At 42.1% G+C, this 27153-nt stretch overlaps 1 protein-coding gene across 1 annotated transcript in view; it reads right to left on the bottom strand.

Annotated features, from left to right (window-relative positions):
* The window catches only part of LOC149467157 (F-actin-capping protein subunit alpha-2-like), a 69430-nt gene that overhangs the window by 35618 nt on the left and 6659 nt on the right, over positions 1-27153 (bottom strand). The window contains exons 2-4 of the mRNA XM_089672087.1: positions 22947-23010; positions 11695-11746; positions 7727-7790 (exon numbers count right to left, since the gene is read on the bottom strand). Of these exons, the coding sequence (XP_089528213.1) occupies positions 7727-7790; positions 11695-11746; positions 22947-23010 (180 nt within the window). The remainder of the gene's footprint in view (positions 1-7726; positions 7791-11694; positions 11747-22946; positions 23011-27153) is intronic.

Genomic DNA, 27153 nt, shown 5'->3' with positions numbered 1-27153 from the left:
ATCAATGAACGGAAGCTCAAGGCGAGATGAACATTTGGTCCCTTCTCCTAAATTTCCTGAATAAACATTCCTAATATGTCTACCATTTCATACACGGTTAATAGTACACCTCTTTGCAATGGAGCAGCAGGACATGATACAGCTGCCCTTCTAGAAAAACCACACCTAACTCTAGGTCAGAGTGTGGAGAACTGTGGCTATGCTCCAATGCAGCCGATAAGGTGGTCCTGGGGGCATTATCATTTGACTGTATAGTAGCAGGATCCATGAGAAGCATCTTATGGAGAACCAGGGTCCTCTAAACATGTCTCCTCCACGGAGTCACAGCCCTTCTCCAGATCGAAGTTACTTTCTGTATTGTTGAAAGATAAAAATTTTTTTAAACTGAATATTGCACCCCACCCCATGCATGACACAGCTTATATTCTGTAATGAAAAATACTAAGCATGCATTTTACCAGCGGTTACAAGTAGCGATACTTGTGCTTAAGTACTCGCTGATACCAATTACAGATACCTTTGCTGTGCGACTTTAGCCTATGTGAATGGGCTCAAATCGCACTGCAAATAATTGCATGTAATTTTAACAGAAATGTGATGTAATTCCTGTCCGAATCACATGCGGTTTCCCACACCGATCCTGTGTGAACCCAGGCTGAAATCACTATGACAAGAATCGCACCGCATTCCTGTTCAAATCACATGTGATTCTTTGCAATGCAATTTGAGCCTATTCATTTTGTATGGGCTCAAATCACACTGCAAAGGTATCGGTTTTAGGTACCGGAGCATTTGCACGAGTACAGGTTCTTCTGCTAATGCTTAGCTTCGGCACCAGTATCGGTGCAACCCTAAAAAGTACAAATAAGAGAAACCACCGTCGTTGGTTCGTATCCCAACCAAGGCACCATCTACCTGGAGTTTGCATGTTCTCCCTGTGACTGCGTGGGTTTCCTCCGTGTACTCTGGTTTCCTTCCACACTCCAAAACATACTGGTAGGTTAATTGGAACCTGTCTAAATTGGCCCTAGTATGTGCATGAATGTAAGTTAAGCACCTTAGATTGTACACCCCTTGAGGGTCAGGGACTGATGTGTATGTACAAAATTATATATATATCTGCATAAATTGATGGCACTATATACAAGTACCTGAAATAACATTTTATTAAGCTACAGATATTAAAGTCAAAAAGTTGACCAAGGGAAAAATCTTTAATAAAATTAAATAAACACAAATAACAGCATATATTGGATGTGATAACTGTTTTTATCAGATAGGTGAAGAACACCTAGAATGTGTAGTTTACTGCATGCAAAGAAAATATCAGAAAAATTTGTTTATATCCCTAGTCCATATGTTCCTGCCAGTCAAGTGCACCAGCTGGAATTTTGTCAAATTTGCTGTTTTATCTGATAATGAATATTACTTTGATAAACATTTGCACAATATCAGGGAGCCAATCAGTCTATTGGCAATGCATAAAATCGCTCAATTAGTGTCACGCATTTTTTGTTGATATATAATATTTATCCTTTATACATGTAAGTAATGCACCTTATTTTAATATATTTAAAAGTATTGTTTTTGCAATATAGGTTTTTAAATTTTTATTGCTTCGCTGGACTTCCTAGTCCGTCTGTCCGGAGGCACCTCCTCTTCCTATATGTACACTTAAAGATGGCTCCCTTCATACTTGAGGCAGGAGTGTGCATTCTCAATTGTAGAATTGCACATGCTCCAAAATGTGTGGTAGTGCATTGTGGATCTGAGTGACGTCATCACACCTACACCACATTTTACTTCATGGACTTCTAGCGAGTGGTTGGCCGGCTCTTTCCTACCCTCCAGAGGTAGGATCAGCATTACACAGTGTCTGGATGGACTGTCCTGGTTTCCCACTATACAGATGAGCCTGTTTTATCTCTTCAATGTTAGTGACCCTACACCCACCAAACTCCATACAGATGGAACACACACACACACACACACACACACACACATCTCGAAAAATTAGAATATGTGATTTGTCATAATTGTGATGATTATGGCTTACAGCTCATGAAAACCCCAAATTCACAATCTCAGAAAATTAGAATATTGTGAAAAGGCAATATTCTAGGCTCAAAGTGTCCCACTCTAATCAGCTAATTAAGCCATAACGCCAGCAAAGGGTTCCTGAGCCTTTAAATGGTCTCTCAGTCTGGTTCAGTAGGAATCACAATCATGGGAAGACTGCTGACCTGACAGTTGTGCAGAAAACCATCATTGACACCCTTCATAAAGGAGGGAAAGCCTCAAAAGGTAATTGCAAAAGAAGTTGGATGTTCCTAAAGTGCTGTATCAAAGCACATTAATAGAAAGTTATGTGGAAGGGAAAAGTGTGGAAAAAAAGGTGCACAAGCAGAAGGGATGACCGCAGCCTGGAGAGGATGGTCAGGAAAAGGCCATTCAAAAGTGTTGGGGACTTTCGCAAGGAGTTGACTGAGGCTGCAGTCAGTGCATCAAGAGCCACCACACACAGACGGATCCTGGACATGGGCTTCAAATGTCGCATTCCTCTTGTCAAGCCGCTACTGAACAACAAACGCCAGAAGCATCTTACCTGGGCTAAAGAAAAACAGACCCGGTCTGTTGCTCAGTGGTCCAAAGTCCACTTTTCTGATGAGAGCAACTTTTGCATCTCATTTGGAAACCAAGGACCCAGAGTATAGAGGAAGAATGTAGAGGCACACACTGCAAGATGCTTGAAGTCCAGTGTGAAGTTTCCACAGTCTGTGTTGATTTGGGGAGCCATGTCATCTCCTGGTGTTGGTCCACTGTGCTTCATTAAATCCAGGGTCAATGCAGCCGTCTATAAGGAGATTTTGGAGCACTTCATGCTTCCTTCCGCAGACGAGCTTTATGGGGATGCGGACTTCATTTTCCAGCAGGACTTGGCACCTGCCCACACTGCCAAAAGCACCAAAACCTGGTTCAATGACCGTGGGATTACTGTGCTTGATTGGCCAGCAAACTTGCCTGACCTGAACTCTCTCTATGGGGCATTGCCAAGAGAAAGATGAGAGACATGAGACCGAACAATGCAGAAGAGCTGAAGGCCGCTATTGAAGCATCCTGGTCTTCCTTACCACCTCAGCCGTGCCACAGGCTGATAGTTTCCATGCCATGCCACATTGAGGCAGTAATTACTGCAAAAGGGGCCCAAACCAAGTACATATGCATACTTATACTTTTCAGAGGTCCAATATTGTTCTATGTACAATCCTTGTTTTATTGATTGCATGCAATATTATAATTTTCTGAGATTGTGGATTTGGGGTTTTCTTGAGATGTAAACCATAATCATCACAATTATGACAAATCATGGCTTGAACTATCTTGCTTTGCATGTAATGAGTCTATATCATATATTAGTTTCACCTTTGAAGTTGCATTACTGAAATAAATGAACGTTTGCACGATATTCTAATTTTTCGAGTTTCACCTGTGTGTGTGTGTGTACACACACACACACATATATTACACATACATACACACACGCTATATTGCCAAAAGTACTGCGACATCTGCCTTTCCACGCACATGAACTTTAATAGCATCCCAGTCTTAGTCTGTAAGGTTCAATATTGAGTTGGTCTACCCATAACAGCTTCAACTCTTCTGGGAAGGCTGTCCACAAGGTTTAGGAGTGTGTCTATGGGAATGTTTGACCATTCTTCCAGAAGTGCATTTGTGAGGTCAGGTACTGATGTCAGACGAGAAGGCCTGGCTCGCAGTCTCCGCTCTAATTCATCCCAAAAGTGTTCCATCGGGTTGAAGTCAGGACTCTCTGCAGGCCAATCAAGTTCATCCACCCCAAACTCGCTCATCAATGTCTTTTTAGACCTTGCTTTATGAACTGGTGCGCAGTCATGTTGGAAGAGGAGGGGGCCATCCCCAAACTGTTCCCACAAAGTTAAGAGCATGAAATTGTCCAAAATGTCTTGGTATGCAGATGCCTTAAGAGTTCCCTTTACTGAAACTAAGGAGCTAAAGCCTACCCCTGGAAAAAAAAAAAACCCCACACCATAACCCCCCTCCACTAAACTTTACAGTTGGCACAGTGCAGTCAAGCAAGTACCGTTCTCCTGGCAACTGCCAAGACCCAGACACGTACATTGCATTGCCAGACAGAGAAGGGTGATCCATCACTACAGAGGACACATCTCCACTGCTCTAGAGTCCAGTGGCAGCATGCATTGCACTTGGTGATGTAAGGCTTGGATGCAGCTGCTCGGCCATGGTAACCCATTCCATGAAGCTCTATATGCACTGTTGTTGTGCTAATCTGAAGGTCACACGAAGTTTGGAGGTCTTTAGATATTGACTCTGCAGACAGTTGGCAACTTCTGCACACTGTAAGCAAGCGTTGACCCCGCTCTGTTATTTTACATGGCCTACCACTTTGTGGCTGAGTTGCTGCTGTTCCCAGTATCTTCCACTTTGTTATATCACCAACAGTTGACCATGGAATATTTAGTAGCAAGGAAATTTCACAGATGGACTTACTGTACAGGTGTCAACCTATCACAATACCATGCTTGAATTCACTGAGCTTCTGAGAGTGACCCATTCTTTCCCAAATGTTTGTAGAAGCAGTCTGCATGCCTAGTTGCTTGATTTTATACACCAATATACACCCAAGTGCCAATACTTTTGGCAATATAGTGTATCATTATATATGTCCATAATAAAATATTGATGCTACACAGAGAAAAAATATAATTTGCAGAACTTAAAACACTACTTGATTATGGCTACATTATAACATAACACATTTTTGCTAATGAACAAACCGTATGAATGTTTTGTATGGATAAAATATTTTTATATCCAATCAATATATATTAGTTCCATTATAACCATAGTGATTTTGTCAAGTAAAAGAGTTTACAACACATTAGCGTGTAAGCAGGCATAGATAAGTATATAATTATGACATTGTCATCAGGTCTTAACCTATTGCCTTGCAATATAGAGTCCATGAAACGGACTTATGTTACAAGAATAATTTTAGCTAGGGAAATAGTAAACTTTTGCAAGCAGTTCATCTCTTTTAGTGAAGGTCTTCTTGCTTATTTTCCCAGCGTTGAGACAGAGGCAAGCACTGGACACCCATGCTTGTAAATTGTCAAATTCACATAACATTGGCATATAGAAACTTGATGTCTTTCATTTAGTGGAATAGAGAGATACAGTGCCTTGAAAAAAATATTCATACCCCTTGAAAATGTCCACATCATGTCATGTTACAACCAAAAATGTAAATGTATTTATTTGGGATTTTATAAGATAGACCAACACAAAGTGGCACTTAACTGTGAAGTGGAAGGAAAATGATAAATGGTTTTTAAACATTTTCACAAATAAATATCTGAAAAGTGTGGCGTGCATTTCTACACCATCTAAAGATTATAAAGCTTAGGGAGGATATAGTCAATACACAATTCCCTTATTTCTGCTAAAGATAAATTCATTTAATTAAACTATTTTACAAATAAATATCTGAAAAATGTGGCGTGCATTTGTATTCAGCCCCCGAGTCAATACTCCGTAGAACCAATTTTCGCTGCAATTACAGCTGAAGGTCTTTTTGGTGATGTCTCTACCAGCTTTGCACATTTAGAGACTGAAATTTTTGCCCATTGTTCTTTGCAAAATAGCTCAAGCTCTGTCAGATTAGATGGAGAGCGTCCGTGAACAGCAATTTTCAAGTCTTACCACTGATTTTCAATTGGATTTAGGTCTGAACTATTCTAACACATGAATATGCTTTGATCTAAACCATTTCATTGTAGCTCTGGCTGTATGTTTTGGGTCTTTGCCCTGCTGGAAGGTGAACCTCCGCCCCATTCTCAAGTCTTCTGCAGACTCTAACATGTTGTTTTCTTCTAAGATTGCCCTGTATTTGGCTTCATCCATCTTCTCATCAACTCTGACCAGCTTTCCTGTCCCTGCTGCACAAAAGCATCCCTACAACATGATGCTGCCACCATGTTTCACACTGGGCATGGTGTGTTCAGGGTGATGTGCAGTGTCAGATTTTTGCCACATATTGCGTTTTGCTTTTAGGCCAAAAAGTTCGATTTTGGTCTCATCTGACCAGAGCACCTTCTTCCACGTTTGCTGTGTCCCCCACATGGATTCTCGCAAACTGCAAACGGGACTTCTTATGACTTTCTTCTTGCCACTCTTCCACAAAAGACAGTTCTGTGGAGTGCTCGACTAATAGTTGTCCAGTGGAAAGATTCTCCCACCTGAGCGGTGGATCTCTGCAGCTCCTCCAGAGTTACCATGGGCCTCTTGGCTGCTTCTCCGAATAATGCTCTCCTTGCTCGGCCTGTCAGTTTAGGTGGACGGCCATGTCTTGGTAGGTTTGCAGTTGTGCCATAAGCTTTCCATTTTTGAATGATGGTTTGAACAGTGCACTCTGAGATGTTCAAATCTTGGGATTTTTTTTTTCTATAACCTAACCTTGCTTTTAACATCTCCAGAACTTTATCCCTGACCTGCCTGGTGTGTTTCTTGGCCTTCATGATGCTGTTTGTTCACTAATGTTCTCTAACAAACCTCTGAGGGCTTAACAGAACAGCTGTATTTATACGGAGATTAAATAACACAGGTGAACTCCATTTACTAAATTAGGTGACTTCTGAAGGCAATAGGTTTCACTAAATTTTAGATAGAGGTATCAGAGTAAAAGGGGTCCAAATACAAATGCATGCCACACTTTTCAAATATTTAATTTGTAAAACCTGTTGAAAACCATTTATCATTTTCATTCCACGTCACAATTATGTGCCACTTTGTGTTGGTTTATCCCAATAAAATAAATTTACGTTTTTTTCGTTGTAACATGACAAAATGTGGAAAATTTCAAGGGGTATGAATACTTTTTCAAGGCAAAGTATTACAAATGTCTGGAATATCTGAGAAAATTGACTTCTTTCACCTGGGCAGACATACGATTTCTCGTCACAATACACATTTATGAGCCTGAAGGACTTTGTAAACATTGATCAGTTTCTCTTTGGTTGTTGCTGGGTGAATACCAGAAACCGTACTGTCCACAGAATTTTTCTGTAAGCAAGCTTGTTGATCTATCACTCCCGGCAGTTTCTTTCCCTAATGTTAATATGACCCATGTCTCTAGCCTGTGACAACTGGGATGCATCTGGTGTGAACCAGCCCTGAATCTTAGATGGCCATGGACGCATATGTGCGGTGGTTGGGACCACTTTTCCTACTGCTGCATATATGCATTACAGTGGCAGGAAGATGTTAAGAAATAAGAACAAAAACTCAAAACTCCCTTGCTGCATGCTTATTTTAGATCAGTTACTCAGATAATCACTGAAGTCAGAAATTGTCAGGCAAATCCCATTTTCAGAAGTAAACAATGGTAGCCAACATTTTTTTTTTTTTTTAATCACAGGTGTACCTAAACATTGTTGAAAATGGTAAATGGTTTGAAGTTGTCCTTATACATACTGTAGCTGGTTACACTTTCAATTGCTATATATGAATGTAGCCCATAGGCTTACTTTCTTCACAATGATTCTATAAATCTAGCAACACAATTAGAAAGATGAATCATTAAAAAAAAAAACAAACAAAAAAAACACTACAAGACAAACCAATGGTTTCTGAAAGATAAATATCCAGCTATGCTGCAAAAACATACCTGATCTTCATAGCCTTCAACTTTTACTGGAGTGAACTGATCCAAGTTGTACTGTGCAAAAGCACTAGATGTGAGGAAAAAAATACCAGTAAATACTGGTGAAGAGAAAATAGCAGTAAATACTGAACGCCAAATAGCCTAAAATGAACTTTACATGAATCAATGTGCCAAATTACATTATTTTATCTGTCCCATGAATGAAGAAATGTTATTTGCAGGATCTCTCAAAAACCATATGGCCTCTGGACCAAGGACTGTAAATGTTGAATGTCAGAGAATGAACTATTTTGTTTTAGACCAGAAATAGCTGGTCTCGGAGACTTGGACTGGGTAAAGAAAATCAGTAAAACAAGATAAGGGCTGCTGTCAAATGTTTACTGGTATCTTTGCCCACATTGGGAAGATTTCACTTTACTTCTTTTTTGTAACCATAAAAAGGTAAGAAGGACTAATCAGCATAGCAGGGACATAATTAACAATGAAAACCTGACAGAGGTTCTAAACCTTCTCCAGTCTACCACTACCCTTAAATATGTAGTTGACCTCAGACTGGAGCAAATATGGATGAAAAATACATAATATTGCACATATGTGTCATGAACATGAAACTAATAGCTGCATACTGCCAGGCAGTTATTTTATACTGCCATCGCCAGTGATGTGATAAAATGTATGTCATTTCTCGTTACTTTTGCCTTGCAAAAAAGCTGAACTGTAACAAATTATATTTTACAGACCTTTGCTCATCTATTATTGTGGGTATTACTACCAGGTATATTAGAATACTATATTCTGCATATTGACGACATATGGTGTGTATTTAACAGTAAAAGAATAATTTGCTCTGCCATCATTTTGCTGGCTTCAAATCTCCTATTTTCTTTAGTTGTGTTTACAAAGTTTCTTATGTCTGGTAGAGAACACCATTTAACATATGGCCATTAAATATAGTTTAAGAATGTACACGAACTGTCTATTTTATTAACCTATAGTCCCTTAAGACTGGTACACACTACGTTTTCTTTCGTTCAACCCAACGGGCTGAACAAAAAAATCTGACAGATCGTTGTACCAACACAAAGTACAGCGATCTCCCCTGCTGTGCTATTGTGTTCTGACAGGGGACCATCCCCCCTCCAGGACACTGTGATCAGCGCTGGCAGCCAATGGCTGCCAGCGCTGATCAGATGTTGGTTTTCAGCATCGTGAGACTGGCTTCTGACAGGGAGCTGTACACACAGGCTGAAAGTCATCTAGTTCCTGCCGAACCTACCGTTTTTAGCCCGTGTGTACCCAGCATTACGTAGCAGTACACTTGACTTCAAAGAGAGAATCAGATGCTGCTCCTTCATTATCCAATCACAGGCTCAGAAGGGTCATTAGCCAAGCTCTGCTGCCTGGCACATTTGCATATATTTATTTCAACTGTTCAGGGAATGCAGCTTTACCTCAAGAATGTTCAAACATCCCAGAATATATCTCTAACTGATTGAATCTGTAATGCAGGCCATAGACTGTTCGTTTACGATTTTTTGGATGAAAAACGAAACATCGGTCGATCTGTTGCCACCAATGATTGCGAAAATCGGCTGCTTTTCGCAAATTTTCCAGCATGACCGATAAAAAAATGAGGAGGAACCACGAAAATCGTCCGATGACATTGCCCCACTAACGGTGCGAAAATCTTTCCGACAAAAAAAAAAAAAAAAATTGGCCGATAAATGAATAGTCTATGGTCTGCATTAGGCTCACTCAAATTTACAGTAACACACGCTAAAAAATGGAAAGAACAGAGAGGCAGTTTATAAAAGATTTATTTGATGGTATTTTTTGTTTCATGGTGGTCGATTAAAGCAGAATTCCAGTCTTTTTTTTATAATTTTACCATGCAGTAGGGTTGTGCCCCCACTGCAAGAATCATCTGCTCCTTTTTTCTAGGGGTGAGGACCAAGCTTATACTCACCTGACCCACCGATCCTACAGAAAACCGCCCTCCCCCATGGTTCAGCAGTGGACTGTTCCTGTCTATAGAACATGCTTTGAGTGTGCTCATGTCATGAACAGTCCATTTACAAGACTGCTGGACCGCAAGGGAACAGGAGGCAAAAGGATCGGTCTTGTGCGCAAAAGATCGTTGGGTCAGGTGAGTACATCTTCGGTGTGCTCTCCCCTAGAACAAAACAAGCATTAAACCCTTAAAGCAGAATTCTGGCAAATTTTTTTTTTTTTTGCCTGGGTTAAACACCATTACCTGCTTGCGTTGACAGTGTGCAGCATGTCACTGTCCCCTCAGATTCCAGAACCACAAATCCCCTCCTAGTTCCAAAATCCACCATTTTGGGCTCTGCTGGTAAGCAGGACCTACATGCCATTATGGAGCGGCTATTCAATTTTCTTTTGGTTGGCCCTGACGCACTTACCTGAGCGTCTAACGGAATATGGGCTGCTAATAACTTAGCAAGAGTCCTGCACACTATTGGGATAGAAGCCCATACGTTTGGTGTGCCAGGCTGGCAGTGCAAAATTTTGTTTAATTAAAAAACTCACTAGAGTGAAATTCACTGGAGAGGTCATTTGCATATCACCCACCTTGGCATATAAAAAAAACTGACAGTTTGCTCCTCTCTATCTAGGATACAATTGTACCAGTTGCTTGTGAAGGGACAATGCTGATATTACTAGTACTCCTTCAATATTTGATAGTGATACTTCACTTCAAATGTAGTGGGCACTGCACAGCAGTAACATTTACAAGCTATTTAATATTGTACTAAATTAAAGGTTAATCGTGAATTGACATGCTTATCTTCAGACTGTATTGAAGACCAATCACAAACTGACTGCATGTTACTATTGCGTTGCCTTGGGATGCCACCAAGTTTGTTCATATGAAAAACATTGCTTCTGGCATTTACAGAGGTATGTTTTTGTAACTGGACAGGCACACAGATTATATACATTTCTGATAATGTCAATGGATGGCTGAATGCAAACTTACTCAGGTTATCAAAGCAGGTCTCCAGGCAGATATTACACTTTAATTACTGTCGTTATAAATGTAATATAAACATGTATTTTAAATGTGACTTGATTTTGGGCTCTTCGAATCCCTTACACAGCAGCACTCAAGACTATGTAGAGGAAGAGCAACACAGAGCCAGATATGTATTCTGCATTCAAACAAAAAGAAAAGAGACAGCAGAGTTGACCTAATCAATATGTTGTTGTTTCTTTACTGTCCAAATCGCTGGCTAAAAGGCAACATACCTAGCTTTATTTTTGCCTAACTGCAGCAAAGAAACCTCAGGTCACTGGGATGGTAGTACTGTCTATAGGGACTGTGTAAATCTCAGCACTAGATAGACAAATACAAATCCTTTAGCAGTTACATCATCTCCCATATACGAACTCCAATTGTGCATGTAACTGTTTGCCTTGAACAATCAAATATACAGTATTATAAACTGTAAAAGCAGAATTAGTCATGCCAATTTAGGGCTAATATCCGCTCACTTCACTTTCATAATAAACCTTCATGGTACTCACACTGCTGGCTTAACTACAGGTCTATGCTATTGAGCGATTGTACTTAACACTTGTGAATAGGGCCATGTGCGATTACATGCAAGAACCCCAGCAGGAGAAAGCACTACTGAAAGCAATGGGAGGCTGACAGTTCCCACAGCCACTTGCATGTAATTGTTCAAGCAGCAATTACCTGTGAGTTCTCGGCCATGCATGTATATAGTCTATGCCAAGGTAATCGCTGCTTGAGTGATTACATGCAAGAGGCCACTTTCAGAGGGGGGTTTTCCAGTAGCTTATCATTGGGAACCCCCGTTGGGATTCCCGCATGTCACTGCACACAGCCCCAATTGCAAGTATGAATGGGGCCTTAGATGGTGTTGTACAGGATTTCATCAGTGTGTTGGACGTTCTGGAAGAACTGTAATGATATGAACACTTACTGAGCAGCACCTTCCCTGAGTAAGTTGTCATTGTTGAGTAGGAACCGAACATCTGTACAAGAAAAACACACAAACAAAAAAACAGAAAAAAAAAAAAAAAAAAAAGTAGTCATTAGCCATCTTCTAATATAATAGAGCCTCAGATGTACAGTATGAGTAAACATGCTTGCTGTAAATAGAAATTATACATTTAAGGCCTGTGCAAATACATTCAATGATGAATATTAGTAAATTATATTTTTACATACATACTAAAAGATAAAAATAATAAACTTGTAGCCAAATGTAGCCGGTATCCAGCTATAAATCAATTTCTGTATATTTAAATGTATGGAACACAGGCTTCTAATGCCAGTCACACAGAAAATGGATTGGAATTCAGCTGGTTCAGCACTGACCAGCCAAATTTCGATCAATGTATGGGCTAGCAAGTTGTACACAAAATCGATCGATTTGTGTACAACCAGCCTGTCAGGTTTTTCCTGAACGATCGGTGCCACTGGCTATAGTTGACAACACTGATCACTGTATTCTGAAAGGATGAGGGAATTGATCATTTCTTTTTGTAAACAAAGTGTAGACATTACAGTGGCAAAAACGTATTTTATGAGGAGTTATACTGTATCCAGTGCTGGAATTGTAAATGAACGCTCCTCTAACCTTATTACAAAAGAGGCAGACTGGCAGAAATGTGTGACCATACAGGCGCGTAGAATCTTTTCCATCAGAAATGACATACAACGGATAGACAGCTCCTCAATCGTGATAAACATAAGCGAAATAGTCAATAACTGTGGTCACAGATGCAGCCACATTCCATGCTGGATAAAACAAGGTTCACCTTTTATTTTTATAATTGATTTTTCATGTCATTCAGTATCTGTACGCCTGCATGAAGTAGAGCATACAGCTGCACTGACTGTATGCAGGAACCTGGAATTGCGCCTGTGATATGCTGATTGCGGGTGCAATGCTTTTACAGGAACCTAATGAAAAAAAATTAAGACAAGCGCATTTTTTTAATTGCAAAAAGATGTGCAGTATTATTTTTTTTTTTAAAGGTGAACTTATCCTTTAAAACATACCCAACAGGAGTAAGAGAAAATATTTTTTTAATAAACAACGCAGTGTTTAGTCACACATCTGCAGAGCGTTAAGCCTAGTACACGCGATCAGAATATTGAACAAAGTGATCGTACGATAATCTGATCGTTAGTACACAGCTTTCGTCCGAAATTATTTGAAGGGATAAGCAGGAACATTTTTCTCAGACAATACCAGATCGTACGATTTTCATTTAATCGGCACAGTTTACATCTGTAAATACATTACATCACTTCTAAATCTTCTGTTGTATGAGACTTTTCATATCTTTAGTAATCTCTTCAATTTCAATACGAGACTACAGGCAAAAAAAACAAAACAAAAAACAAATGTCCGATATTCTCATCGTGTGTATGGGGAATTACATGTGCATGCCTAGAACAGTTAAAAACAGCCACAGTACTGTAGATCCACGCCTTGACTCAGGAAGCTCAGCGCAGATCTATGATATCAATAAGAAATTGCTTAAATTCATCTTTACTTTGCCTGTTCAGAACAGCCTGCCATTCGGACGTGCATGAAACAATTGAAGCTGCTGCAGACACACCTAGGCACCTCACTTTGTCCTCCTTGAAACTGGGCTTGTGTGTGAATGTTCATTTTTTCACATTTAAAATTAATCTGTAGCATTAAAAACAAAATCTTATAAAATTCTATATAAGACTTGAAACAAGCACCTGTTGCTGGTCATACAAAAGCAAAAAAGAAAACTATTTTCATCCACAAATTCATATAATTCCGTTAACCATGCGCTTGGAATCAATTTTTTAAAAATAAAATTACGTACTTTATTACTGCCTTACTTTTGGCATTTTAGAAATAATTTAAAGCAGAACTAAAAGTATATATTTTATGGTGGGGGCATTGCCTGTGCATGGAGGAGGAAGTAATTTGCCGATTGCGCACCTGCAGAGACCCAGGGTATATCTTTGCTCTTAGACTCTCTACCTCACTGCCTCCAGTCCCCTATGGGCCGGAAGCGACTCCCTGCCATGGCATCCCAGAGTTCTGCACACCGGCAGGGCCTGTTCCTCCCACGCTGCTACTAAGATGGCGGCCGCCAACACACGCGGCCCTGCCTCAGCCCGCTCCCGGTCTCTCTCGCCTATCCCTAGCCCGGTACTGCAGCCCGCTGAAGGCAATGGGTAGTGTCCCTGTGTCATCTCCATCCTCGCCCACAGACAGCCAGGGGCTTTATTCTCTCAAGGCTGAGCTATAGGTGACTCGCTCAAAAACTACCGAGCTGGACCAGACCTGTCATCTGTTGTCCACCACTGCGACAACCCAGGAGCAGTGCTTAGATGCCCACAAAGATCACCTTGCCCACCAATTCTTTCTTCATGAAGATTTAGATAATCATAACCGATGAAACAACATCAGGTTGCGGGGTTTACCCGAGGCAGCCGGCACGGAAGATCTTTTACTAATGGTCCAGGGTATCTTCCGTGGATTTGGAAATTGACAGAGTGCATCGGGCCTTGGGCCCACGCAACCCTGACCCAGCTAAACCTAGAGATGTCATTTGTCGGGTGCAATTTTACCGTACCAAAGAAGACATCGTGCGGAAAGCTTGTGAGAAGGGTCAATTAGACTTTGATGGTGCATCCATTACGCTTTTGCCTGATATCTCCAGCCATACCCTGGAAAAAACGGAAGGATCTCAAGAAGTTACTTGCTTTGCTACATGAACGCAATATCTCTTATTATTGGGGCTTTCCATTCCAAATGAAGATCTGGCGAGAAGGCAAGTTATTCACCATCAGAAGTCCTTCTGATATACCTGCAGTGTTATTAGCTCTCCACCTACCTGACCTTCCTACCTCAGACTGGCCTTGGTTCTACTCCCTGCCACTGGGATTTGGACACTCTCATGCCCCCCTCCCAGCGCGGTCAACTACAGCGGGCTCCGGGCCAACGGTGGACTCTGGGGGCCTGGCTCATGTGTGTCTGTAATGCTAAGTTGTATATGCATCTATTAGACCGTCTTAGTTGTTGCGCTCTGGTGGTGTGGGGGGGGGGTCTCCCCCTGCTCCTTCTGTGGGGGGTTTGGGGGAAGACTCTCACGCTTCTGAAGCCTCTATACCTGTTGTGTGGTCCGCCTGTCGTGAATCTTTGGGGGTGTACCTCTCATAGTGATGGGTGTGGATGTTGTACATGCGGCAACAGGGCATAGGGGGAGCAGTAAGTCCTTGATTTGGTTTGTGAATTTTATCCCTACCCAGGGATCTCTGACTCCCTATGGGAGCGGCATCTTCTATTCCATGCAAATTGCCATTGCTTTTTGCTCACTTTTGACCCCTCTGGGGTGTTTTTGATATTCGCTCCCAGCTTCTCATGTGCTCTGTCTCCTTAATTTGATATGAGAGGTTTACTGCTGCCCCGTTGCCGCACAGTATGCCAGCATGACTGGCCTGATATGTTCCGTGGGGGGACTTGGATGCCTCTAACTTTTGGTCTGAGCCTTGCCCCTTATGGTGTTCACTATGTTGAGTTCTCATTTTAGATGCTTGATTGATCTTACTCATTGATTGTTTTCAAGGTTCTGTTTGTACCTCACCCATTCTTTATGGACTCGTGGACCTACAGCCGTCTTCAGCTTTTAAAGAAACAATTTCATGATTGACTTTTGGATCTTCAGCGTACGCTTTACCCCAAGACCCGTAATTACACATTTTTCGTCAGCCCATCAGTCCTATAGTCGACTTGACAATTTTTTTTGCAAGTTCCCAGACACTTGAGTGGCCTCCATCCCTAGATATTGGTTCTCGCATATGGTAGGATCACTCTCACTGTTCCTAACTGTATCCTCCGCAAGCCCCCGTTCTGACTGCACCTGGCGTCTTAACGATACCCTGTTAGCCGATCCTACATGCCAGTAGGTGTCATAAATCTCCTCCTACTCCGGACCTGCTTGCTTCCATATCTGCGACCAGAACCTCCTTATTACAACTTTATGAGGTTTCTCATAGTATGTACCAGCGTTGTTTGGCCTTCGGCAGATATCGTTTTGGCGACAAATGTGGTCGCCCATTGGTACGATCTTTACATCCTCGTACATTGCTGACTTTTATCCTATTAAAACTTCCTCAGGCGACCCGACGTCTGACACGCCTCTCATCTGTGAAACTTTTTGGGATTGTTTCTCAACCCTGTATAATCTGTCTTCTCAGGAACGGGATAGGGATTACTCACCATTCCTCGACTGCCTTCAAGATTATGTTTGTCAAACGAGCTTGCCCACCATTGATGCTGACACTAGGGATTCCCTCGAGAGCCCTTTTTCTCTAACAGAATTGACGGATGCCATCATGGTGACCCCTTCGTGCAAAAGTCCTGTTGCCGATGGAGTCACCCCTAAATTCTATAAAATCTTCTAGGATGTTCTTTCTCCATTTTTGTTACACGTGTTTAACTCCATCTCTGCTAATTCCTCTTTTTCACCTCAAACTTTGGAAGCACACATCTCCCTTCTCCCGAAACTGGATATGGACTTGAGCCTCTGCTCTAGTTATCGGCCTATCTCCCTGATTGGTGTGGATATCAAGATTTATTATTAATATACAGGATTTATATAGCGCCAGTTTGCTCAGCGCTTTACAATATAAAGGGAGACAATACAGCAACAATACCGTTCAATACAAGAGGGATAGGAGGGCCCTGCTCCTTGGCGCTTACAATCTAGAAGATTTATGCCAAAATGATTGCCACCCCTCTGCAGCCCCTACTCCGAATCTTGTTCATACAGACCAGGGTTTGTGCAAGGTAGGGAAGCCCGTGATAACACCTTGAAAACTCTCTTAGTTATGAAACATGCTCAATCTGTTGGACTCCCTGCTTGCCTCTTGTCTGTCGACATTGAGAAGGCATTTGATAGAGTGGGGTGGCCGGTCTTAGCACAAACGTCTCAAATAGGCTTGGGTCCCAGTCTGCAGCAGAAGATTCTCGCCCTTTATTCCTCCCCTTCTGCTAAAATTTGTCTTAATGGCTCCTTAACGACAAGTTTCTCTATAGCCAATAACATCTGGCAGGGTTGTCCGTTATCTCCTCGTTTGTACGTTCTGGTTATGGAGCACTTAGTGAACGCGATTCGTAATAACCCCTACATCACTTGTCTCTGTTGGTTCACAGGAGGTAAATATGGCTCTTTTCGCAGACAATCTACTGCTATACGTCTCTAACCCTCATGTATCTCTGCCTTCTATCTTATCGGAATTCCATCAGTACAGTGGATTCAGCAATTTCAAAGTCAACTTGACGAAGTCCAAGACTCTAAATCTTTGTCTCCCCTTCAGCTGCGAGAGCTGGGGGATAATTTTCCTTTCAAACTTTGTTCTGGATCTCTTAAATACCTGGGTATTAAAATCCCTTCCAATCTTGCTCATACATTCTCTGAAAATGATACACCTCTACTTCAAACGCACATTGCAGGACCTTTGGAATTACGACCGTTCCTTATATTCCTGGTTTGGCCGGATCAATATATTGAAACTGGACGTCACACCCACTTCCTTTATTTATTCTAGACTCTGCCTATCGCCATCCCTTGACCCTTTTTAACCATTTCAATACCGTGCAATTTTACACCTTCCTGCCCAGGCCAGTTTTCACGTTTCAGCGCTCTCACACTTTGAATGACAATTGCGCGGTCATACAACATTGTACCCAAACTAAAATTTTATCATTTTCTTCACACAACTAGAGCTTTCTTTTGGTGGTATTTAATCACCGCTGGGGTTTTTATTTTTTGCTAAATTAACAAAAAAAGACCAAACATTTTGAAAAAAAAAACACGTTTTTCTGTTTCTGTTATAAAAGTTTACAAATAAATAATTGTTCTTCATAAATTTAGGCCGAGATGTATTCTATTACATGTCTGTGGTGAAAATAACCCAAATTAGGATGCATTTTTTAGTTTGTAGGAAAGTTATAGAGCTCACAAACTATGGTATAGATCTGAATATTGATCAATCCTGAAGTACTGACGGCCAATCTAATTTCTTGAGGTCCAAGAATGTCGGAATAGTACAGATATCCCCAAATGACCCCTTTTTGCAGAGTAGACAGTCTGACGTACTTCATAAGAGGAATGGCGAGTTTTTTGAAGTTGTATTTTTTTGTCATAATTTTTTGGAAAATTCAAAAATTAAAAAAATTATTTTCACAATTTTTTTTTTTTTTTACATACTGTCACCAGTGCAGTACAGCGTCATCATATAACTGGCATGGCGGTGAACAGGCACACTGACTGGTGACAGTATAAAAAAAAAATATATATTTTTTATTATTTTTAATTTTTTATTAAGATTTTTTTTTCATATTTTACTATGACCAAAGTAGTACAATGTTACCATAGTAACACTGTACTACTTTGGGGAAGTGATCAGTATTTTTTTTTTTTTTTTTTACACAATTTGCTTATAGCAAAGAATTACTTTGCTATAAGCAAACATTTACCAGAATGAAATCGATTCAGTTTTTTTCTTTTTTTTGACATGTGCATGTGACCTGCTGTGACCATTCACAGCTAGGCACTAGTATACAATGGATGGCATGAATGAAGCCATCCATTGTATACAACTGTCATGTGACCTGCTGTGAATGGTCACAGCAGGTCACATGGTACCAGCAACGGGAGCCGGTACTCGGATCTGTCATCGGCCATGTCCGAGGTACACGGCCGGTGACAGATCGCGCTGCTGAGCCGCTCTGCAGTTGCGCGAACTGAGCATGTGCGGGAGCACGCCAAATGGCGTGCACCCGGAATGCAGAAGCACTTTTGCCGCCGCCAAACGGCCATTGGCCGGGCGGCAAATGGTTAAGAACGTTGCAAACTGCTTTTACGAAGTTTATTTGGGGTCCTCGGAAACCGAGACTACATAGAACGATCCTAACACTTCCTAAGCAGAGGGGCGGGGCACCTGACCTGCGTTAATATCATACAGCGGCAGTCCTCACTCGACTGATAAACTGGTTCCACCGCGTTTCCCTGCAACAGTTCCTGGCACCGTGTGATCTCCTAGCTCTTCCCTGGACGGGCCCTGAATTTCAGAGTCCGGCCTCTTCTTCACCGTTTCTGACCGCTCAACTTCAGCAAAAATGGGACAATTTAGCCCTGAAGCTTGGGGTTCCCTCATTAGCTGGTCCTATGACCCCTCTGTTTGGAAACCCCCAATTTACCCCAGCTCAATCTCGCTTCCATTTCCTTTTTTGAAGCAAGGCCTCCCATAGGCGTCTGGTACAAATACTTCAATCAGGGTCATCTTCCTTCTTTCCTGCACCTTGGGTCGGGCCTCTTTTGCCCGACGACTGGCAACTATACTCATTTATGCATACTTTTGCTAATGTAGACTTACTGACCAGGGTACCACACCTCTCGAATCCTTGCTCCTTTGTGATCTTCCTCCTCTGCGTCCCCTTTCTGCTCTCTATCAGATCCTCCTCTCTATGGGACATCTGGACCTTCCACCTTATGCCTCTAGGTGGGCCGTGGATCTTGATAATCAGATATTGGATGAGGACTGGCTGAAGTCGTTTACGCTTACCCACCATTTGTCTCATTGACCAGTAAAGTACAGGAAACCAATTTCAAAGTGCTCACTCGGTGGTACAGATGCCCTACCTTACTCCACAGGATTTTCCCTTCCACCCCTGATCTCTGCTGGTGCTGTCATGATGCCCCCCAGCTCTCTTATCCATGTCTGGTGGGAATGCCCCCCTATCCATGCCTTCTGGGATCTTGTTCTGTTGGATCTTGTTCTGTGCTTTTATACCACAATTACAGACCAGACGGTCCTAAATATGCCTCAGGTTGTTCTACTCTCTATCCTGTCTGGCTCTTTCAAACATATTAAACGCAGACTTCTGCACCATCATCTGATGGCTGCCAGACTGGTTATACCTTGCCATTGGAGAACGTGCTGTGTCCCAACCCTTCTAGAGTAGGTTGAGGAGATGGACCATACTGAATAAATGGAGTCGCTCTTGGGGCAGGAACTGGGCACCTCTGAACGCTGTTGTCGGACCTGGCTCTCCTGGAATATCTACAGAGTCCTCCGCACTTTGCGATCTCTTGGCTGCTTGAACAGGAGTTCTCCTTTTCCTTCCTCTTCGGTAACTGCTGGTTTGTTGTTCCTCTAGGCGCCTTCCCTCAGGCAAGTCTAATCTTATTCTCTCACTCCTTCCCTCTCACTTTTTTTTCTTCTTCTTCTTCTCTTTCTTTCTCCTTTCCTGGGCGATTGATGAGGAGGAGGGGATGTTGATTGCTGATGGTGGGCTCCCTCGTTCCCCCCCCCCCCTTTTGATATTCTTTGTGCCTTTATTACCCTAGGGGTCTGGCTTTGTTTGTACAGATAGGCTACTTGCACTTAACTTTGGGTTCTGTAATTGATGATATCCAGCTTTAGAATGTTGCCGTTTACTATTGTTCAACAGCAGGCAGCTTCCAGGGACAAAGCGGTCAGCAGACAGGGCGGCTTCCCAGGGACCCTCAGCAACGGATGGCAGCCCTCACAGCAGCCAGCTTTTCAGGGGACAGCAGTGATTAGCAGGCAGGGGCCCTCACAGCAGCCAGCTTCTTCAGGGGCCCAACGATCAGCACACAGGGCGGCTTCCCAGGGCCCAGCAATCAGCACACAGGGGCGGCTTCCCAGGGACCCTCAGCAACAAACTGCGACCCCCACAGCGGCCAGCTTTTCAGGGGACAGCAGCGATTAGCAGGCAGGGGCTCTCACAGCGGCCAGCTTCTCCAGGGGCCCAGCGATCAGCAGGCAGGGGCCCCCGGAGAGGCCAGTTTGCCAGGAACAGCAGCGGGAGTCATGGCTGTGGGGTCTGACCTTTGAGGAGGGGGGCTCATGCAGAGCGCTCAGCGGGGATGGCTGCTGAGGCCCAGTGCCCACCCGGACCTCCCACGACAGCGGTGGCCCCAGGGACAGCAGCAGGAGGAAGAGACCGGCCGGCTCCCGCGCTGGCCTTTTAAAGCTCCCAGGACGCTTCAGGGTTGCCCCGGCAATGGCCGGCCCAGCACCACGTTGCCGGGGCAACGAGGCCCGCCCCCTTGACTCGGGCCGCGCTTCTCGTGAGTGCGGCCTTTGTCACTGGAGGGTGCAGAGCATGGAAAACCCCTGTGCCCGCGTTGCGTACACCAGGGGCACGCAGAGACATCTCGGCACACCGTGACACTCGCCCTTTTTGTCCATCTGTGGTTTGTTTGTTTTTTCCTCACTCTCTTTTCCCCTCTTACCCCAATTCTGTATTATCGGTTTTGTATCTTACCTATGTTATTGTCTATGTGGATACCTTTTTTTCTGTCCAGTTTATAAAATTTTAATAAGCTCAGATTGATCATAAAGTATATATTTTATAAAATGCAAACACTGATACATAACATTAAAAACTGTGCATGCAAGCTTACTTATTTAAGTGGTTATAAAGGCTGAAGGTTTTTTACCTTCATGCATTCTATGCATGAAGATAAAAAAAAACTTTTTGTGTGCTGCTCCCCCTATAGCCCCCCAATACTCACCTGAGCCCCCTCTCAGCTGTCCCAGGTCCCTCCCTCTCATTGGCTGGGACACAACAGGGGGAGCCATTGGCACAAAGAAGGTATGACATTTTGTTATTTAAAAAAAAAAAAAAAAAAAAAAGCCTTTAATATCATATCACTTTCACATTCTCCAAAGTCTCTTCTTCATTAGAGAGAGGTGATGAAAGGGTGCTACCATCTGAGGGAAGTGATGTAGTCAATGCCTTACAGAAGGTTCTCTGTAGAAACTTCTCACTGCCAGGAAACAGCCATGTAACGGTGGTTTTACCCATCCCAGATCCTACCTCTTCTGCTCATTTATGAGCTACCAATTTTTTGTTTTGCTGCAAGCAGCTGCCAATCAAATGAGAAGAGCACCACAAGGCAGGACTGGGAGAGACCACTTTGTTCTGTGCAGTAAGTCTCTGTAGTTTATTCTGATGTAGGGGCAAGGTGAGCTCAGGTGTGTTTGGCTACTAGTCCAAACCCACCTAAGTTATCCTGTCATGCCTGAGCTCATCACTAATAATGACATACTAGGAGAGGTGCAGAAAGCATGTGTATGACCTACACAAGCCAGAGGAACTGAAAGCAAAAGGTCCTAGAGAATCCCAGGCAGCAGCCTAGATAACTTCTGAAAAAAGCCAAACGTCGCATAGGGTGAAATTTACTAAAACTGGAGCAGACAGAATCTTGGCTGATTGGTTGACATGCACACTGCTCCGGACTTCGTAAATTCCACCCCCAGTTTGATGACAGTGTGCATGCAACATCTTCAAAGTGATTCTAAAACCTTAAAGGTTTTTACCTCTATGCATTCAGGTAAAAAAACCTGAGCTGCAGGATCCCCCCCCCACCCCCTTTCTTCTTACCTTAGCCTAATATGATCCAGCAATGCACACGAGAGCAGCGGCTTTCGCTACCGTCTCCCTCCTCATTGGGCAGACTAATAGCAGCGGGAGTCACTGGTTCCTGCTGCTGTAAATCAACTGCTGTGACAAACGTGTGGGGCTTAACAGCTTTTCATAGGGGCACTCGCAAAAGACGAGGGGCCTACAGCGCCCGCAGGGGACCCCAGAACTCTGGCGGATTATGTCTGTGTACTAATGGGGAAATTTCTCTTTACTTTCTGTACCAGAAGTGAAACTCAAACTTGAAGGCTAAATCCCCTTCTTAGTTGTTCTCATTGGAAGATTTCCCTTTGCTTCATGTTCTAAGAACGACTCTACAATTTTCGATTTTCCCTCATTTTTCATCTGAGTGACAATGGTCATCAGTACAAATAGAGGGGTAAATGTCACCAGTGGGTGAAACATGAATTGTTGGGGTAACATACACTTTAATGCCTCAGTCAGTAAAGGAATAATTGCTCATGGTCTACTTGGGAGGACATGATTTCATTTTGTATGGATGTTGTGCTTTTCTATGCTATGTTTTATTCTTTCCAAAACAAAGATAAATAAAAATATTTCCGATTCAAGCTGTCTGTTGAAAGTCTTTATTTAGATTACCCTGGAAACCAGTGAGGAGCTGCAGAGCATTTTTAAATACTGCCTATTTTTTTCATCTGTAAATGTCAACAAGTAGAGTGCAGCGAGCAGATTGCTAAATGAACTGGGTTACTCACCATTAAATACTTCATTGAACTCCCCTGGTGGAGCATGGATAATGAATTGTGCTGCTAAACGTACCTGATAAGAAACAAATTGAATATATTTCCAATTAACAACACAAAACTAAAAGAACTTTTCATAATAAAAAAACCTCACTAGTCAGTGACATTTTGCACAAGAAATGCAAGGCTACAAGTGTACTTGACATTCTGCTACATCAACAGCTTCTGTACACTGGGGAGAATTTATCTAAATTGGAGCAGACAGAATCTGGAGCAACTGTTCATATCAACCAATCAGCTGCTATATTCAGCTTGTTCAGTTAAGCTTTGAAAATGAAAGCTAGAAGCTGATTTCTTGCCATGTACAGCCACAGCTGCATTTCTAGGGGACTCCATATTGTAACACATGAAAAGTAAAATTACAAACAGCACAAGGGTCTCTTCTATCACAAGTGCTTCTCCATACACGGAGCCGTGTATGCACACACACTTATGACACAGCTGTGACAACATGATGCAACTCCGGTGTGCATGCGGAGGAATGACGTCATCACAGCCTGCCAGCCAACTAGTCAGAATCCAGAAAGATGACAGGGAGAAGATGGAAGCACCCATGACAGCTGAGGACACCGACAATGCAGAGCTGCAAGGGATCATTTGGTAGGTGAGTCTGCATAACGTGCAGTGCATACTAATACATTATGGAAAGCTCCCAGGGGCCATTTTTATGACAAAGTTTAAGTCCATTTTAAACATTGTTTTTACTTACAATTACTGTTTTTCAACTTCCTTGTTTAGCGATGTAGCCCTAGCTTCAGAGATGCATCCTGGGAAGGATATGTCACCAGTGCCTTTCCCCTTACACAGAATGCACCATAACATGGTGCATGAGACACACCCTGAGTTTCAGGAAGCAAAGAAAGATGGTTTCATCTGCCTTTAATAAAAATGGCCAGTGTGAAAAGAATGGGGAAGTTCTGACAAATGTATACAAAGAATAAAAAGCCTGCTTATATCTATATTTCTTATCTGTTTGTAGATGGCCATTACTAAACCTTTCTAAATATGCATTTGTTATGGCATAGTTTGATATTAAAATAGAATTAAAGGCAGACCTTTTTTTCCCCCCATTTTGAAGAGTAAGGGAGGGTTATAACCTCTGTTTTTTGCCGTTTCCCACTGGGAGATTTCCTTTCACTTCCTGTCTAATACCCAAAACATGAGGTGAGAAAAAACCCTATCAAAAAGTGAATGAATCCCTTGTTGTCACCAGAACTAGTGCTCCATTGAAAGATTTCCCCTCTAATCCTGTTCTGGTGACAATCCAAAATTTAGGATTTTCTTTTCACTTTTGGAGACCAGGCCAAATAGAGAGGGTAAATCTACCTGCCAGGGACAGACAGCACTAAAAACCTGACAGTTGTTCTAATCCCTTTCCACTCTATACAAAATTAAAAAATACGTTTTGACTTCGGTTCTACTTTAACCGACTTCTAGCCCTTAGGCCGTATATAGAGTTGTGTTCAAAAGTTTGCATACCCTTGGAGAATTGGTAATAGTATGCATCGTTTTTAAAGAAATCACGAGTGAGTAGGCAAAATACATTTCTTTTATTTCTTGTGGGAATCATATTCAACATTAGGTCATCACAGAGTGGCACAATCATAAAACAAAACATAACAAGTAAACAAATGAAATGACCCCTGTCCTCAGCTGTCCATTGAGAGTACAGTGCGCATGTGCCGGTGAACTCATTGGCGCAGCTAAAGTAAATATCTCCTAAATGGTGAACGGTCAGAAGATATTTACAGTCACTGCAGGTAAGCCTTATTAAAGCCTTACCTGTAGGTAAAACATAAAAACCCCACTTTACTACCACTTTAAGATCAGGAGACTGATGGCCTCTCCTGAACATTCACCTTTTCCTGCTGTAACCACTGGAGGGTCAACTTGCCCTTGTGCTTTTGGTCATTGTCGTGCTGGAATGTTCAAGAGTGTCCCACGCGCAGCTTTTGTGTAGAAGAATGCAAATTGTCTGCAAGTATTTTCTGATAACATGTTGCATTCATCTTGTCATCAATTTTCACAAATGTTCCCATGCCTTTAGAGCTCACACACCCACAAAACATCAGTGAACCACCACCCTGCTTCAGAGTGGGGACAGTTTTCTTGTCACTATGGGCTTTGTTGACCCTTCTCCAAGCATAGTGCTTATGGTTGTGACCATAAAGCTCTATTTTGGTCTTGCCATTCCAGATTACAGTGTACCAGAAGCTGTGAGGCATGTCAAGGTGTTGTTGGGCATATTGTAACTGGGCTTTTTTGCGGTGTTGGCACAGTAAAGGCTTCTTCCTGGCAACTTGACTATGCACTCATTTTTGTTCAAGTATCATCGTATTGTGCTCCTTGAAACAACCACGTTTCAACAATTGTCTTTTTTCTACAGCAGCCTGCATTTCTCCTGAGGTTTCCTATGGGTTTTTCTTTGTATCCTGAACAATTCTTCTGGCAGTTGTGGCTGCAATCTTTCTTGGTGTACCTGACTTTGGCTTTGTATCAAGAGATCCACGAATTTTTTACTTCTTAATAAGAGAACAGTACAGACTGGCATTTTCAAGGTGTTGGATATCTTGTTATGTCCTTTTCCATCTTTATAATGTTGCAATGCCTTGTTGAGCAGGTCTTTTGATAGTTCTTTTCTGGTCCTCATGGCTCAATATCTAGTCTGCTCAGTTCTTCCACGAGAGTTAAATTAATTGACTATATATGCACAGAATAAAAATAAGAATTTTTTTTCACACTGGATTATCTAAAAATAAAAAGCATCCGCTAAGTAATTGTGATCCCAATAGCTAGAAACAATTAAAAATTAAATGCAATGCTAAATCCCATTACGATCAAGCGTGCTCCCTACTGGTGTCACTTGGTGGAGGATGAGCACTTCATTAAGATGTTGAAGTGTGGGGACACTCTTCATAATATTTGGATTGTGAAAGGACTTTGCTTTATATTCTGTTCACTTTGGGACTTTATTCTTTGATATATGTATTATATGGATATTTTTTTTTTACTCACATACAGAATGTTAAAGTGTTACTAAACCCACAACAGTAAAACCAGTCTGTATATGCAGTACCGCAAGCTTGTTATACTCACTGTGGAACTTAAGGGGTTAATCCTCTGCATTATGTAAAAAGGATGTTTGATCCTGTGTTCTCTAATCCTTCCCCATTTCATCTCCTGACAGAACAAAGCCTCTGGGACACTCTGCACATGCTCAGCTTTGGCGTGTACTGCTAGAGAGATTTTTCTTTTTCCTGGGAGGGTGCATGTGATCAGCATAGGGCCAATCAGCACTGTTCAGAGGGTCAGGGGTTATGCAATCTTAGGGCACTGAGAGGACGATGAAAACTCTACCTACAAGCTTTAACCAGTTCTCTGCTGGACACTGATAGAAGTCACAAGACTGATGTAACTGCTGATGAGAAAAGATATTTAGCAGTTTATATTTACTAAAATAATTGCATTTCCAAGTTGTGTGTACTGTGGGAGACCAAATATAGTGAATGCAGGGTCCTGGGTTTAGTAACACTTTAAGCACACTTAATTAAAAATAAAAAGCAGCGCTAAATCCCATTACTATTAAGTATACACAGTCACTAATTGATATTTAAAAAGCCACATATGTGGGAAATAATCCTTAATTGCTATTTTAACCTGTGTGTGTCACCTTGTGTGTCTGTACCAAGGCCAAACGGTCCAGGGTATGTAAACTTTTGATCATGGCCATTTGGGTGATTCCTGTTATTATGATTTTAAAAGGAGCCAAACAACTATGTGATATTAAATGGCTTCATATGATCACTATCCTAATATAAAAACTGTTTTTTGGCATAATCAGTCATATTCTCAATATCAATGCAAAATTTCACAATTTCTACCAGGGTATGCAAACTTTTGAGCACAACTCTATACGGACTTGGGTGGACATGGTTCTACCACAGTCATGGATGCAGCTACAGAGTTTCAAATTAAACGAGAGAGGGGGAGAAGGGCTGCTGCAGATTGGCACAAAACTGAATCAAGACTGGGTTCAAGTGGGAGTTTAAGAGGGAGCTTGGGGGAGCAGCTTTTAAAAGCTTTTCTTTTGCAGACTGACAGGGCTGCCATTCTTGCAGCTACCCCAATGCATCTGAAAATACATTGTGAGAATTTATAT

The sequence above is a fragment of the Staurois parvus genome, unplaced genomic scaffold, assembly GCF_062004578.1.
Source record: "Staurois parvus isolate SC_StPar_1 unplaced genomic scaffold, SC_StPar_1.0 ptg000120l, whole genome shotgun sequence".
NCBI lineage: Eukaryota > Metazoa > Chordata > Amphibia > Anura > Ranidae > Staurois > Staurois parvus.
The sequence above is the reverse complement of the archived record's forward strand: the minus strand, read 5'-3'. Positions and strand labels throughout refer to the sequence as shown.